General features: G+C 32.6%; 2 protein-coding genes across 3 annotated transcripts; one reads left to right on the forward strand and one right to left on the reverse strand.

Moving 5' to 3' along the window:
- Positions 1-4,652: 4,652 nt before the first annotated feature.
- On the forward strand, positions 4,653-7,045 carry LOC112789418 (uncharacterized). Of its 2 annotated transcripts, XM_025831297.3 has the most exons (4): positions 4,863-5,377; positions 5,629-5,835; positions 6,162-6,309; positions 6,671-7,045. In XM_025831297.3, exons 1-3 carry the CDS (start codon positions 4,904-4,906, stop codon positions 6,303-6,305), a joined length of 825 nt encoding a protein of 274 aa, XP_025687082.1. In that variant the 5' UTR covers positions 4,863-4,903; the 3' UTR covers positions 6,306-6,309; positions 6,671-7,045. The 2 variants fall into 2 exon arrangements, with proteins under 2 accessions (XP_025687081.1, XP_025687082.1); XM_025831296.3 differs by having other exon boundaries at positions 4,653-5,377; positions 6,162-7,045.
- Positions 6,418-11,185, reverse strand: LOC112789417 (polyamine oxidase 1). The gene is made up of 10 exons (XM_025831295.3): positions 11,040-11,185; positions 10,687-10,936; positions 10,407-10,544; positions 10,182-10,234; positions 9,806-9,960; positions 8,672-8,815; positions 8,076-8,225; positions 7,419-7,673; positions 7,190-7,271; positions 6,418-7,092 (listed from the first exon to the last, which is right to left on the reverse strand). Exons 1-10 carry the CDS (start codon positions 11,089-11,091, stop codon positions 6,881-6,883), a joined length of 1,491 nt encoding a protein of 496 aa, XP_025687080.1. The 5' UTR covers positions 11,092-11,185; the 3' UTR covers positions 6,418-6,880.
- Positions 11,186-16,107: the final 4,922 nt, after the last annotated feature.

The raw sequence follows: 16,107 nt of genomic DNA on the forward strand, positions 1-16,107 counted from the left end.
GAACATCCAAACACTTAGTGAATTAAACATCCGATATATCAATTGTTCACATTATTTAATATTTTCATTGTCTACCTATACTTTTCCATAAAGAATTTACCTTGGCTAGTGAACCGTAGGACAGAAAAATTAATTTGATTAAATACATAAAACAATGGCAATTGTCTTGGATAGTTTTCTTCTTATAGAAAATTAATTGTTAATAGATACATCTTAGCCTGCACATTCTTGACCTTAGCTTGTCTTATGTATCTGTGAAGGTTCAATTTTGAAACCTTTCCAATTCCATGGAATTAGTATAAGTTTATTGTGTTGCATGGGAGTTCATTAAGAGTGTGAACATACATAAAACTCAGAGAATTGAGAAATTAAATATACTTTCTGTCTATGGAGCTTAAGGGCAACATCAATTAAAAAGATGGCCTTAGTTTTACCAGTGTTCCTTGTTCTTTGCTTGATTATTTTTGACCTTCCCTATAGCAATGCTTGATTATTTATGACCATCATTAGTGAAACTCAAGTCATTAAGGCATTTAGACTTGAGTATAAACTCCTGAATTCATTGGATCACTAGAGAATTTGCAATATTTGAACTTCTCAGGTACTGACTTTGTTGGCAAAATTCCTCCAAATTTTAGAAATCTTTCGCACTTGAAATTTCTTGATATGAGCTTTTCAAGCTTAGATGTTGAAAATCTACAGTGTGACAGGTCTTACCTCTTTAGAACACCTTGCCTTGGATGGAATTGACCTTTCTTCGGTAGGAACTGAGTTGGTTAGTGCTATAAACCATGTATCCTCTTTAGTCGAGTTGCATCTTTCTCATTGTAAGATGTTTGGTCCTATTCCATCTGTTCCTTCTATCAACTTTACTTCACTTGCTGTCAGAGACCTTAGCTCTAACAACTTGTTAAGAATACCTGATTGGCTTGTTAATATAGCCAGCCTACAACATATTGATAGGAGATTTAATGCCTTGCATGGAAGAATACCACTTGATTTTGGACAGTTCCCAAATTTATTGTCTTTTAAATGGTAATTATTTGACAGCAAGCTGCTTTGACTTCTTTGCAAGAAGATGGATAAAGATTCAAGTGTTTGATTTAGCAGCTAATGCATTATATGGGAGGCTTCCATCTTCTATTGGAAACTTGACTTGTCTAAAAATTCTATTGAGGGTGATATTCCTAGTTCCATTGGTGAACTCTGCAAGTTGACATTGTTGAAACAATCAATCTGAATATCTTGATGTAGCCAGCAACTGTTTGACATGAGAGATAACAACTAGAAAATGTTGTTGAACTCAACCTTGGTCATAATATGCTTAAAGGGCGGAGTCATTGCAAAATCTAACCTCCTTGACACATTTAGATGTTTCTTACAATGAGTTGACAGGCATGGTCACTGAAGCTCATTTTTCAAACCTACATAAGCAGTCAGTTCTAATTGGATTCCAACTCTGGAATGTTGATATGCATTCATGTATTGATCATAATATGTCTCTCTCACATAATCAACTTGAAGGAGAAATGCGGTCTCGGTGGGCCTTGCGGCAGGCCTAACAACGCTATTTCCTCTCCTGAGATTAGTAAGCCTAGCCCAAATCCCCTGCATCTACAGCAAGCCACTCTTGCAAGTTTCGCCATCAACAAGATGGGAGAACTTGAAGTTCTAGTGAAATGGTAGAACCTAGCAGATTTTGAAAGCACTTGGGAGTTGGCGGAGAAGTTGAAGCTGGCCTTTTCCTCTTTTAACCTTAAGGACAACAAGTTTAGAGAAATTACTCCTTTTAAGTATCCATATAGAAGAAGAGGAATAAGATAACCTCTGTGAATTTAGGGAGTTAGTTACAGGAGTGAGAATTAGCCTCTCGATATACTCCTTCACTGTGTTAGGACTATTACATTGATACTCCCTCGTCAGTGATTTCTCACATTACTTCTATTCTTGTTATTCTCATTAGTCATACTACTGCTTCTCTACACTATCTCTATCCGAATCTATAGAACCTTTCCTAATCATGGTTATGAGAATGCAAATGATTGATGGATGGTTTTACTTGTTTTGCAGCAGGAATTTTGATTCCTTGTATCATCTTTGCAGCCAAGAATTCATGGGGGGTTGTTTATTTCACTATCATGGATCAAGTTGTTTATAAGTTATGAAGCCTGAGGTCTGAGGACACTGAAAACTGAGTTAATCACGGGCATGGCCAATGTTAGAATATAATTAGGATCAATTAGTATCAATTAGTATTATTTAGTACATCTGAATATTTATTATAGGGATTTCGTCCTTATTATTTCGATTCTCTTAGTACCTATAAATACCCTTTCATATTGTATCATTTCAGACAACTTGAATACACTCAATAATACACAAATTCTTTTTTCCAGTTTAGTATCCTCCTTGAAGAGGATAGGTTGTTTCCCGTGCAGTGAAATCACCGTGCCTTTTGTATTTTTTCTATGCCATTCTTCTTTTTCTTTTGTCACTCATTTGATACTTTTTCACCTCACCGACTAGCCTATTTTTTTTGTCTTGTGTTTTTTTCGAGTTGTATGATCAAACACAATTGTCATCCGCTGCCTATTCTCATGAAGAAATCATATAGTTTTTGCTCTCTTTCGAGAGTTCCGTCTGCCTTCTCTCGTGGCAGTTCCGTCTGCATTCTCTCGTGGCAGTTCCATCTGCGTTTTCTTGTGGCAGTTCCGTTTGCCTTCTCTCGTGGCAGTTCCGTCTGCATTCTCTCGTGGCAGTTCCCTCTGCGTTCTCTCGTGGCAGTTCCCTCTGCGTTCTCTCGTGGCAGTCCCGTCAGCGTTTTCTCGTGGCAGTTCCGTCTGCCTTCTCTCGTGGCAGTTTCGTCTGTGTTTTCTTGTGGCAGTTCCGTTTGCGTTTCTTTCTGGCTGTTCCGTCTACGTTTTCCTCAGATAGCGGCAGTTCCATCTGCGCTTTCTTCAGACAAGCGGCAGTTCTATCCGCGCTTCCTTCAAACTAGCGGCAGTTCCGTCTGCGCTTCCTTCAGACTAGAGGCAGTTCCGTTTGCGCTTCTTTCAGGCAGTTCCGTCTGCACCCGTTTTATCAATTTATGCCGTTTTTTTTCTCTTTATTTCGTTGTTTTAAATAAGTTTCAAACTCAAGTGACTTGAGTTTGAGGGGGATGTTAGAATATAATTAGGATCAATTAGTATTATTTAGTACATCTGAATATTTATTATAGGAGATTATGTTCTTATTATTACGATTCTCTTAGTACCTATAAATACTCTTTGATATTGTATCATTCCAGACAAGTTGAATAGACAACTTGAATACACTCAATAATACACAAATTCTTTTTTCCAATTTAGTCTCTTATTTCTAAGAGCCAAATTAAAGTAAGAATCATTATCAAAGATATTACATCTTTGGTTTCATGTGTAATTCAAATTTCAATTATTTACTCTGATTCCATCTTATATACATGTATTCTTCTATTTATGTTTGTGGCTTTGTTTTGTACCTTCTTTCTGTACGATGTTATACAATGGCCTCCAATCAAGGAGATTTTTTAATGATAGGAATATAGGATCTGTGCTCCCTCTCTTAAAATATGTTTGCGAAATCACAGAGGTTTTGGAAGGAAGAAACGAAGTGCATGGCTTGATGGCAAAAATGGAGTTCATTTTACTATTCGAGCTCTCACAAAAACTTCAGGATTGTTGTTGATGATGCTGATGCACTTACACTTACACATCCCTATTATAATAGAGTAAATGGACAAATTATTTTTTAAAATATTATTCATTCTCCAAATTAATCTTTAAAAAGATTCTTTAATAATTTTAGTCTTTCGGTCACTTCTATTACTGATGGCGTCAAAATTTATTGATGTGATACGTTATAGTCTTAATTGACAGTTAATATGATAAATTAAATTTTTTATGTTAATAGTCAATTAAGACTCTTATGTGTGTGTTGTAATATCACTTAATGTGTCACATTAACAAATTTTGGCACCGTCAATAAAAAAAATAACAGAAGGATTAATAAGATTAATTTAAAATTTTTGAAAAACGAATTTAATTAAAAAAATTTTTTGAGACTAATTTAAAAGACGAGTGATCTTTCAAAAATAAATTTGACAATTTATCCTATTATAATAGCACGAACTTTATTGCTTGAAAGATATCAATAAACAATGAAATAATCAAATAAGTATGTAACTAGGTCGTTGATAGGAAAAGTGAAAATTGATTGAGAAAAAGATGACGAAATCGAGTAAAACAATGGTGTTAAGTTGTAACTTATAATCGAAGTAATCATGGATTAGAAACTAGAAAGGAACTAATAAATTTTTTTTCCAAAAGATAATAGCAGATTTATCTTTTTTAAAAGGTAAAATGACAATTGTAATTTAGACTTTTAAACACCTAAATCTCTTTATTATTAGTAGGGGTGACAGTAAATAAAATAGTGTAGGATTAGTTTCGCTTTCCAACCTTATTTTATTCACAGCTAATCATATTTATTTATGGGTTGGATTGTCAACTCATTTGTTTGGATGTATCAAGTTAGATATTTAGTTTACAAATATAAATAGTGCTAATAGTATTAATTATTAACAATGAATTGATATGATCATATGATGTCATGACAACTTATCTCTTTTCAAAAGAATAATTGTAATTTTTTAAGTTTTCTATCATTTTTAACATGACTTTTTTCTGATACTTTTTAAATAGTTAAACTGAAGTAGGTATAATTTCATTCAATGCCCATACAATTTGCGGGATATTCATTTTAGCCCCTAAATTTATAAAATTTTCAAACTGATCCAAAAGAATTTTAAATTTTAAGATTGACCACAAAAGGATAGTAATTTATCTTGAGAACAATAACAGAAAATGAGCGACAGCAAAAAATGGCGAATGCGCTAAAGAGTGGTGGTGGAGCTGTTCTGCTCTCATCACTCTCCTCCTTCTTCTCAGCTACATCTTCAACTCACCGCTCCCTCATTTCCAGCGCCACGCGCTTCCGTCGCAACCAGTTCCCTCTTTTCTCCATTTCTTCATCATCATCAGTAACAAGAAGATGGAGCAGAACCCCATCTGGGTTCCCTTCATTTTGCACACTTTCTTCTTCTTCTTCTTCTGAAACAGTGGCGGAACCCACAACGGCATCCAATGATGGTAATGGTGAAGGCACTGAGAAGAACGATAATAATAGTGCTAAAGATGCGGCGGGGTTACTTGATATAAGGGTTGGTCAAATTGTGAAAGCGTGGAAGCATGAAGAAGCTGATTCTCTTTATGTGGAAGAGGTTGATATTGGTGAGCCTGAACCCAGAATCATATGTAGTGGTCTTGTCAACTATGTCCCTCTTGAACAACTTCAGGTGCTTTTTTTATATATTATATCAAAGAGGATTTAGTTGATAGTGTACATAATTCTGATTGTTAGTTCTGCACATATATATTTTATGTTGTGCAATATGTGATGAGGGATTACGGTTTTTTGACTGGTCAAGTTAGTTGACTTCTTTGCGGCAATATTGCAGAAATAGATTGGAAATAGGGAATTAGTGACTTCGGTGTCCCATTTGTGTTTTTGCTATACAAATTAACAAATGGGATGGTGCCTATGCAGGGCAAAAAGGTTATTGTTCTTTCAAATCTGAAACCAAGGAATATGCGTGGTGTCAAGTCTTGTGGAATGCTCATGGCTGCTTCTGATGCAAAGCATGAGAATGTTGAACTTCTGTTCCCTCCGGAGGATGCAATCCTTGGTGAAAGAATATGGTTCGGATCAGAGGATGAAAAGGATAATCAACCTGCTGCTGGCACTCCCAATCAGGCAATATATCTTACTTGCTTAATTAGTATGATTAACTAGCTGACCACTGAAGTTATAGAATTTGGATAATATGTGTTTATATAAATAAAACCTCTGACTTATGGTTATACCCTTACATATATTGTATAGGAAGTTCACTGTGAAAATGTTTCAAAACAATGAATCTGATGTCCAAGGAAATACAGACTGAGCTTTAGGAAGAACACCAATAACTCAAGCAGATATAGTTTTTCTCACATATTTCATATATAGATGAATTGTAGAGAAGGAGCGATTGATTAGTTATGTCACTAGTTATTATTGTTCTATCTTGTGTGAACCTGCAGATTCAAAAGAAGAAGATATGGGAAACAGTGCAGCCTCATCTAAAGACAGATGATTCTTGTGTTGCAATGCTGGGGGTGGATATCATGCATACATCTGCAGGTTCAGTGGCATGCCAATCATTGAAGAATGCAAATATCTCCTAATAAGGTTTGGGAATTTCTTACTATACACAGCTGGTAATTTCGTTCAACATAGCATAGCTATCTGCTATGGAAGTAAGTCATTCTTTTGTCTAGAACTATGACAAATTGATGATATTACCGTTTTGAGAACTTGTAATTGCAAAATTAGTTTTTGTTTTACTTTGGGGACGAACTTTTACTTTTTGGAGCATCACACACCTACTGAAGTATGCCTAAATTACGACTTTGAGATTAGTAGAATGGATTCACAACTTTGGTGGTCAAATTACGAGTACTAGCATGGAGGAGTAGATTCTGCGATGTCTTGTGCACTGTGCAGTTAGCCATGACTCCCTGTATTTTGATGCTATTATTACTGTTGCCAGAACCAATTGCGTTTAGGTGGTGGATACATTTGTGCCATGGCCGAAGAAATGGGATGTTTGTTTGTGCATACTATTCTGAATTCGTTGATCAGCCCTACCAATGGCACCAAGGGATTGAACTGTCCTTGGACCAACAACCACCAAGTCGTGATTCTGGTTAGCCATGCTTCTTCCATCATCTACATGGGGTTTCTCTGCAGGTTCATCTAGTCATAATATGGCTTCTGTGATCCCACGTTTGCCACCGAGATATAACTGTGTTGGAATGTCGCATTTGTGGAGATTTGAGACCGTGTCTGATTGTGACATTGTTAATGACTCTGTTAGTGCTAGCAATGGCTCTTGTAATTGAGTTTGGCTCCCATCTTCTGTTTCCTTCTCCTTTCTCATTTCTTCTAATACCGCTCTGCTGGTGTCAATACCTGTTAAGCAATTGACATCCACAACTGTAATTGTTATTGCTATTGCAATTATCAATTACATTTTCATGAATATCAAAGTAAAGTTTGGGAGTCTTACCTGCGAGGTATGCACCATGTACGTAGCCATTAAATCTTTCACTCGTATGCTCTCCAGTAAAGAAAATGCGGCCTACTGGGGCCTGGAGCACACCCATACAAGGCAAATAAACACAATGGGAAACTCAGGTATATTTTCGATAGAAATTGATAACAGAATGCAATCAGAACTCGGGAATAGTCAGAATTGCAATATATATGATGAAGCGTATTTAACGCAGTAAGCAAACCTTGATATCGTAGAAAACTTGGGGATCAGAGATAATAGGATAGTTACTATAGCTTCCACGTTGGAACCTGTTATTCCACCAGCGTGGAACAAGTATATCTATGGCATCAGGTATGTCTGGCCCAAACATATCCCTCAGTACCACCATAGCTTCTCTCAAAGTGTCTGTATCAGGTTGAGCTTCCACACGTTTAGATTCCCCATTTGTCAGTGTCACAACCAAGATATTGGAACCAGGGTATGCGCTCTCCATGTGCTGGTCATAAAGCGGCAAATCAGAAGATTGTTCAAAAAGATAATCTGCAAATAAACTCTATGAAGCTCAGTAGTTAAACCACTCCAAATTTAGAACGAACTATTGACATGGATTACGTCTCTTGATAAAGGAGTGACATGATTTTCTGCAGAAACTTTGATTTCAAAGGTAGTGAGGACCCTATATAATGTGAATTAGCCTTGTCAACTAAAGTAGTCTATAACTAACCAACTAATAATTAACCTAGCTATATACCGTTACATATAACAAGGAGTTGTTAAAATATAAATTACAAGCGTTTAAACTTCAAAGTTTCCTTGTTCGACCAACTGAATAGCAGAAGATGGTTACCGGGTGAGAAGCAAAATAGACAAAAAGAATTGAGAAACATTTCAAACGAACCTGCCAAAATGTGTAGTAGCCTCTCCGATCGTGTGCATAGATGAAAAATTCCTTTTCGGGACAACCTGGCCAGAACTTATATGGAAATTGCAGAAAGATTTTTGTGTAAACCATAACTTCACATTTCGTGATGGCTTCCGATTTCCATCTCTGTCAATTTTTTTATCATTTGTTATGGACATAGACATACATATTGTTTTACAAAACTGAAAGCACTAAATATTAACTTATATTGCCATAGCATAAAAAATACTGATAAAAAATGAGTGGTGGTGTTTAGAATTAGTTGAGTATACAAAATAAATTTCTTGATATTATCAACACACACAGGAGAGTGATCAAAGGAATCACATGAGTTGGTTAATGAAGAGCTTTAAACTGTTAGATCTAACTAAAATATTTGAATTAATTTTGATATAATTATTGGTACAAAAAATTGATACAAACATTAAATTATACATTGTCATATTAATAAAGACGAAGCCAATTTATTACTATTAAATTCAAGTGAGATGTTCACATAACATGAGTTCACGTCAACGCGATCATGCAATAAAAAGAGAAATGCTTGTCTAATATGGTAAGACGAGACATACGGGCAAGGGTGGATTGAAGGAAATGAAGTCGCTTTGCAGAACGCCGATGCTAACGGAAAGAACTACGTAATTAGCTTCGTAAAAGCGACCATCCTCTGTCACCACTCTAACCCCACTTCTCGATTGCTGTATTCCCCTGACGACCTGCACAATATCCACGCAAAGACGTCATGAAGCATTATTACCGTCCAAAATGCCACTTGAAAGAAAAAACGAAGTCCCCAAAAGTCCAAAATCAAAAGTCAAATACAGCCAAAAATCAAACTTAGGTAATGCATGTTTCCTGAGCTGATCCATTAGTTTCTTATCTTTGATGAAAAACGTTTTGTTGTGGTTTCTCATGCAAGTTGGGACATAGACAAAAATGAAGTCCAGTGCCCACGATATTAATTGAGATGACATAATATTATATACACACAATTGGACTTTGGGACCTATTATTTATGAGATGCTAAACGCTCTCAAAGATAGAAATTGGAGGTTAGTATTAAGTGAGGAGAGAGGTAAATAAAGATCGTTGGATATATTATATCAATGATTCAAATTAGGATTATATGCAATAAAAGCTTTACTTTTTAGGTAATTTTATGTGATCAATTTAATAATATATATATATATATATATATATATATATATATATATATATATATATATATATATTGAATGATATAAGATTCATAAAAATATACAGTGAAATGATTATAAAAAGATGAACTTGAAAGTAGTCCGATCCATGCAAACAAATAACGATTTTCAGCTTCTCCTGTTATGGCATGCATAGGACTATTTGCAGAATGAATATTCTGACACAAATAATTGTACCATGAGTACTCCAGTAATAGGGGGAGAGATTATTGCATAGCGCACTTAATTAGTGTTTTATAAGAATTTGTATTTTTTATTTTTTATTTTTAATTTTATAATATTAAAAAGATATTTATTAAAAAGATATTATAAAGAATTAAGAATAAATAAATGATTACGAATGTTTGTAAAACACGTATTATGCTTTAATTAATTAGGAGTATATATGACCATTTTTCCCGATCGATTGGGTTCATTCTAAAGGTGGATTCCGTGAATAACTGAGAACGAGAGTACAGTTCATGAGCTCATTATTAGAGATAGAGCAACCTGGTTGAGTTTGAGACGATTGTCCAAAATTCTACCCTCTGATGTATGGAGGAACTCTTCTGCCATTTTGTATAGCAAATATTCATACCCTCTTGCATCCGCCACCAAATATTCCCTCTCCCCAAATTCTGTGAAGGTAGATATTGGTTCCACCTCTGCACTCAAAATATTCACCTTTATCAGTAGTTATTCTTACTTCCTCAAACAGGCAAATAAATTTAAAACCCGTTGCTTATTTAGCAAGAAACAACATGTTATTAGTTTATTACAAGAAGATAAAATTATTGGCCAATAATTATCTTTATTCTTGCTTCAAATAACAGTTAAAATTTTCAAATGTCGAAAGTGGCATGGAATCTGTAAATGTTAACCGAACCTGCCATTTCAAAATCATGGAGGATGAAATCAATGGCCAGCTCAATTGGCGTCCTAAAACGAACCAAAAACCGAAAAAAAAAAAAGAAAAAGAATAATCTCAAGATTAAATTATATCAAATGGAAATAATTAAATGCTTGACGTTAATTATTACAATCCTAATTTCAGAACAAATTAACTGTTCACCCAAGCTTCAACGTGAAAACGACGAGCAATTGCACTTACGAAGGTGGTTCCGTAACTTTGGACGTGGAGCTATGATCGCCAACGCTTTCCGCTTCCTGGTTCCTCAAGTTCTGAATCGCCGAGTCCACGGCTTTTTGGTACGAGTCGGTAGCAATTCCACTCGGAAATATCTTCCCACTGCAACTCGTTACAGGTAAATCAGTTAGTTAAAGAACAACAGAGCAACTCGTGAGACGGTGAAAGTGCACAGTGGCGCACAATAGATATAAATGGCGCAAAATAAGAAATAATTAAATGATAAATAATTAAGTATATGAACCTGCGATCGTAGATGTTGTATCGCGCATTGCTGTAGTCGGAGAAGAAGGTTCGGAGGCCTGATTTGGCGGCAAGCTCCCAAACAGGATTCGACTCTTTACCGCCGACGCCGGCAATCCATCCGGCGCCGAGCTCGACGGAGACGCCACCGAAGGTTTCCTTCCGGATTCTGCCGCCGATTCGGTCGGAAGCTTCGAGGATCAAGAGGTCGTGGATGCCGTTCTCAGCTAGCACCTTGGCGGCTGAAATACCTTAATCCCGGAACAGAAGAAACAAATAAACAAACAAGAAAAATTAGTGAAATTGAAGATTGGTGGGATATGTCAAGAGGAATGGCGGTGGAGGTAATCACACCAGAGACGCCGGCACCGACAATGATAACGGAGGAGGGAGAGTGAGAGTCCATGTAGAGAGAGAGAGAGAGAGTAGCAGAATAACGGAGTCCACAAGTGTGTGAATAACTGAATGCGAGCTTCTGCTAGTTTGGCATAACAACCATAACTAGCGGGAGTCCTTTATATAGTTTTTTTTTTTAATTAATATATGAGATATTTTATCAAATATATTAAAAATTATGAGAGATGCTAGTAAGTTATTAGAATTATTTTTTTATTATCAGTTAGTCATTATCGTATAAAAAAAATTAGAATGAGACTTACGCAAAGAAGTAAAGTTTAATCAAGTTGTTATAATAACTTTTTAAATTACGTGCTTTTTTTATCTTTTTTTCAAATTCGTGTACCCAAATTTTTTTTCTTTTCTTCTTGTTCTCCTCCTCTTTTTTCTTCTTCTTCCAAATTCGGCACGTGCGTTCTCCTCCTCTTCTTCTTCTCCTCCTCTAATATTGTGTTTTCTTCTTTTTCTTTTTTTTTGTTATCGTCATCACCAATAACATTAATATTTTGCAAACATCTTTATTAGTTCTGATTTTTTCTGATGCTATCATTAAATAATTTCTGTTCATTTCTTAATTTGTTTCGGTTCATCTGTGTATTAATTAAGGTTCACTTGATGCTGCTGATAAGTATTGACCAAATTTTTTATTCCTTAAGTAATTTCAGTTCATTTCTTAGTTTAATTGAAATTCATTTGGATCTAAAAATGATTTCGATGTGTTTTTGTTAATGATTGAATTTTTTGACTGTTTGTTCAAATTTGAACTAATTTCGGTTCATTTGTGTGCTAATTGAGGTTCATTTGATGTTGCTGATAAGTATTGACCAAATTTTTTATTCCTTAAGTAATTTTCGTTCATTTTTTAGTTTAATTGAGGTTCATTTAGATCTGAAAATGAATTTGATGTGTTTTTGTTGATGATTGAATTTTTTTTACTACTTATTCAAATCTAAACTAACTAAATAGAATAGAGTGAAATCTAATGTAATTGAATAAAGTGATAATGAATAATGAATAATTTCATTCTTCTTTGCTAAAAAATTTGGTCAATACTTATCAGCAGCATCAAGTGAAGCTTAATTAATACAAACGCATCCAATTCATTTTTGGATCCAAATGAATCTCGATTAAACTAAAAAATGAACCAAAATTACTTAAGAAATAAAAATTTTGATCAATACTTATCAGCAGTATCAGGTTAACCTCAATTAACACACAAATGAACTTAAATTAGTTCAGTTTTGAACAAACAGTCAAAAAGACTCAATTATCAACAAAAATATGTACAATTTATTTATGGATTTAAATGAACCTCAATTAATTAAACTAAGAAATAAACCAAAATTAGTTAAGGAATAAAAAATTTGGTCAATACTTATCAGCAGCATCAAGTGAACCTCAATTAATTCACAAATGAATCAAAATAAACTTAAAAATGAACCGAATTTATTTAACGATGGAACTAGAGAAAATCAGAACCAATAAAGATGTTAGCAAAATGTTGGTGTTGTTGACGATGAGAAGAAGAAGAAGAACCTACGTGCACGAATTTAAAAGAAGAAGAAGGAAAAGAAGGAGGAGGAGGAGGAGGAGGAGGGGGAAACAGAGAAGGAGAAGACGAAGACAAAGAAGGATATGTTTTGCGTTATTGAAACGTGCGTGTGTATATGCTGGTGTGATAAAAGTGGTTTTTGTTGAGTTTGGGCCAACTTGGTTGGACTTGGTTGCAAAAAATACTTGAATGTATAGTTGGACTGAAATTAATTATATTATATAATGTATTCTAATAAGTGTTATATTATTTAGAGATTGATTAAATAATATGTAAATTAATATTAAATTTGAATTATTTTATATTAAAAATATTTTACAGAATATTTATTTGATAATTTGTATATAATTCTATATAATTATTACTAAAATGTATATAAACTAAAATATAATTTATTATTTTAAAAATTTGAATTTATTTATTTTTAAAAAAGGTATAGGCCTTTTATATTAGAATTACACAGTACAAAATACATCTTTATTTGTTGTTTTTATTTTTATATTTGCTTTACTTATCATACTTTGTCTTTTTATATGGTGTTCTTTGGATTGTAAATAATTAAAGAAAAAATTAAAAAATAAATGAGAATGAGAAACACTAAAAATATAAATTAATTTTATAATCATGATATATTTTAATATATTTAGTAAGAAGATGTGTCAAATTTAAACTTATTTAGATTTAGAAAAGTGAATGAAAATAAGAAATATCCAAAATATAAATATAAAATTATGAATTAATTTTATATTCATGATATATTGATATAACTTGTAGAATTTTATTATTTTTAATTGAAATATTTATAATTATTATTATGATATTTTTAATATATATTTATTGTATTTAATTAGTATTTTATGTTTTAATTGAATAATAATAGATAAAAAAATTTTAATTATTTTAAAATTTTTTATTAAAAAATGATTGGTTGATTTTCAAATTTTGTCAAGTAAACAAAATTATTGATGGCATCATTAGAAGAAAAAATATAGCTTAAACACAATATAGAATAACTTAAGTGTTACCTTTTATATAATAAGAATAAATAGATGGGATAAAGTATGTTTTTATATTAAAAAAGTATAAGTAGACAATGAAAATATTAAACAATGTGAACAATGGATATATCGGATGTTCAATTCACTAGGTGTGTAAATGGTTATTCTAATATTAAGATTTAAATAGGTAATTTGAGAGTGTAGTGTATTTTTACTTTATTGAGCCAATTTTAGAGCCCATTATTTACATTGAATAAATAGATGGGATAAAGTATGTTTTTATATTAAAAAAGTATAAGTAGACAATGAAAATATTAAACAATGTGAACAATGGATATATCGGATGTTCAATTCACTAGGTGTGTAAATGGTTATTCTAGATATATTATATCTCGAAAAGAATTTAAATTGTGGCTACTTTTAATAATTTAAAAAAAAATTAATATAATATTTTAATAGAATAAAATAAACTTATTTCTAAATAAATAAGTACCAAAAAGGCAAAATTTAATACAAGTGTGAATAAATATGTCAACTTAAAGATAATGTTTGGTATGGCTAATTAAGCAGAGCTAGTTAATATAGTTGAATTGCATGATAAGCAAATAAAAGAATTTGGCGCATGAATAGTAGAATATTAACCGGGAGGACTAGGAAGTAGGAATACTTCCCTTCCTAATGCTAACAAGTCACAACAGAGAAGATATTAAAAAGTGAACTTAGATAATAAAATGGTTGGCTTTTAAAAAGATGTATAATAATCTAATCAATACACACACATAAAAGCTGTAGTGATTTTACAGAATTATAGGGAGAGAAAAGAACAAATAAGTTCTTGATCTTTTGGTCTGTGGATATTTAAATCTTTAACGATTTAAAAATACATTTAAATCTTTGACCTTCTTAAAATTTGGACATATTGATTTCTCTGTTCACTTGGGTCTGGCAAATCCAATAAAAAAGTCAAACATGACTTATATTGTACTGACTTGACCGATCTACAGATGTACATATAGGAGAATTTTAAAATGGGAGAAATTAAATATAGGGATCGATATGTCCAAATTTTAAAAAAGTCAAAGTTAAATGTATTTTTAAATTCTCAAATATATAAATGTTCGCAAGTCAAAAAGATAAGAATCTATTTGTCATTTTCTCTCACGTATATATCTCTCGTCCTAAGATTCTAGCAAGGTGCTCAAACATCCATGCACTTGGGTTCTTATTTTTAATGTGACATGTACAACTTTTAGGAGCAATGCAACTAGGAACTTTTTAAAAATTGTCCATTGTTTAATTTTTAGAAGAGAAACAAACTAAAAAATAAGTAATTTTTCATAAAAAATAAATAACTTTCTATAAGAGTGAATATTTAAATTAATTAAATAATGTTATTTAAATAAAAAAACTGACTAAAAACTGAAAATTTAAAAGACAAATAGCATTTCTCTTTTACAGGAGATGGATTTATGTTCCCCTAGCTGTTTGTGTTCTCTGTAAAAGTTCAATTCACATTCATGGCAGATTAAGTCTGTGTTTTTCTGCTGACATATGAAGAATCTGTGCGTGTGTATATATATATATATACTTGCGAACTTAATACAAAAATCATAATAGACTTCTTTATCTTCAGTGAAAATTTACTCTGCTTTAGAAAAGGAACAAAGACACAAAGCTCTAGTAATTTTTGGATTTTGGATGTGTATATGTATATTTATGATTTTAGGTGTATTGAAATTGCAATTGCTAATTGATTGTTGAAATGTTCCTCGTTGATATTCTCTAGCAAATACTTTTTGATGAAATGGATAATATAGATGACCTAATATAACGACAATAATATTTGGAAGATAATAAAAAATCAGTCTAATAAGGAAAAGTATGAGGAGCCAATGAGATATTTATACAATATGTACAATGGAGGTTTATAGAGTATTAGAGATATAATTATTAGTGTTACATTTTCTAATCAGCCGAAGCTTTTGGGATGAGTGGTATCATGACATGGTATTAAAGTGTTAGATCCGAAAGGTCAAGAGTTCGATCTTTGGTGAACCCAAAAATTAAACTAATTTTTCGAGAAAATGTTTATTATCCCTTGTACTCGGATGGTATTGTCTCCCTAGCGGTTAGATATAATAAATATATAATTATAGATGTGATGTGTATGAAATTATAAATATTATATTATATAAAATAATTTTAAAGATAAAAATTATAAATATTATATTATATAAAATAATTTTAGATATTATTTCTGTAGCAGGATCAAAATAACAATCACTACCAAAATAACTTAATAAAATACCATGTTTCTTTTTTTTTTTTCTCAGTAGGAATGGATCCTAGATTCTGTTTGGCCTTGAGTTGAGAGCTTTTTAGTGCTTTTCTCCTTTTACCCTCTTTTATTATTGAGAGGTATAGTTCTTTCCAATAAGGCAACAAATTTTGCTAGATATGATGGTAGAGGGCAACT

Source organism: Arachis hypogaea, chromosome 3, assembly GCF_003086295.3.
Source record: "Arachis hypogaea cultivar Tifrunner chromosome 3, arahy.Tifrunner.gnm2.J5K5, whole genome shotgun sequence".
Classification (NCBI taxonomy): domain Eukaryota; kingdom Viridiplantae; phylum Streptophyta; class Magnoliopsida; order Fabales; family Fabaceae; genus Arachis; species Arachis hypogaea.

Coding starts and splice junctions, on each gene's coding strand:
- LOC112789418 (XM_025831296.3), top strand. CDS start 4,904: ATGGCGAATGCGCTAAAGAGTGGTGGTGGAGCTGTTCTGCTCTCATCA. Junction 5,378..5,628: donor TCCCTCTTGAACAACTTCAG/GTGCTTTTTTTA, acceptor GTGCCTATGCAG/GGCAAAAAGGTTATTGTTCT. Junction 5,836..6,161: donor CTGCTGGCACTCCCAATCAG/GCAATATATCTT, acceptor GTGAACCTGCAG/ATTCAAAAGAAGAAGATATG.
- LOC112789417 (XM_025831295.3), bottom strand. CDS start 11,091: ATGGACTCTCACTCTCCCTCCTCCGTTATCATTGTCGGTGCCGGCGTC. Junction 8,226..8,671: donor CCTTCAATCCACCCTTGCCC/GTATGTCTCGTC, acceptor AAAAATTGACAG/AGATGGAAATCGGAAGCCAT. Junction 7,272..7,418: donor AAGTTTTCTACGATATCAAG/GTTTGCTTACTG, acceptor GGTGTGCTCCAG/GCCCCAGTAGGCCGCATTTT.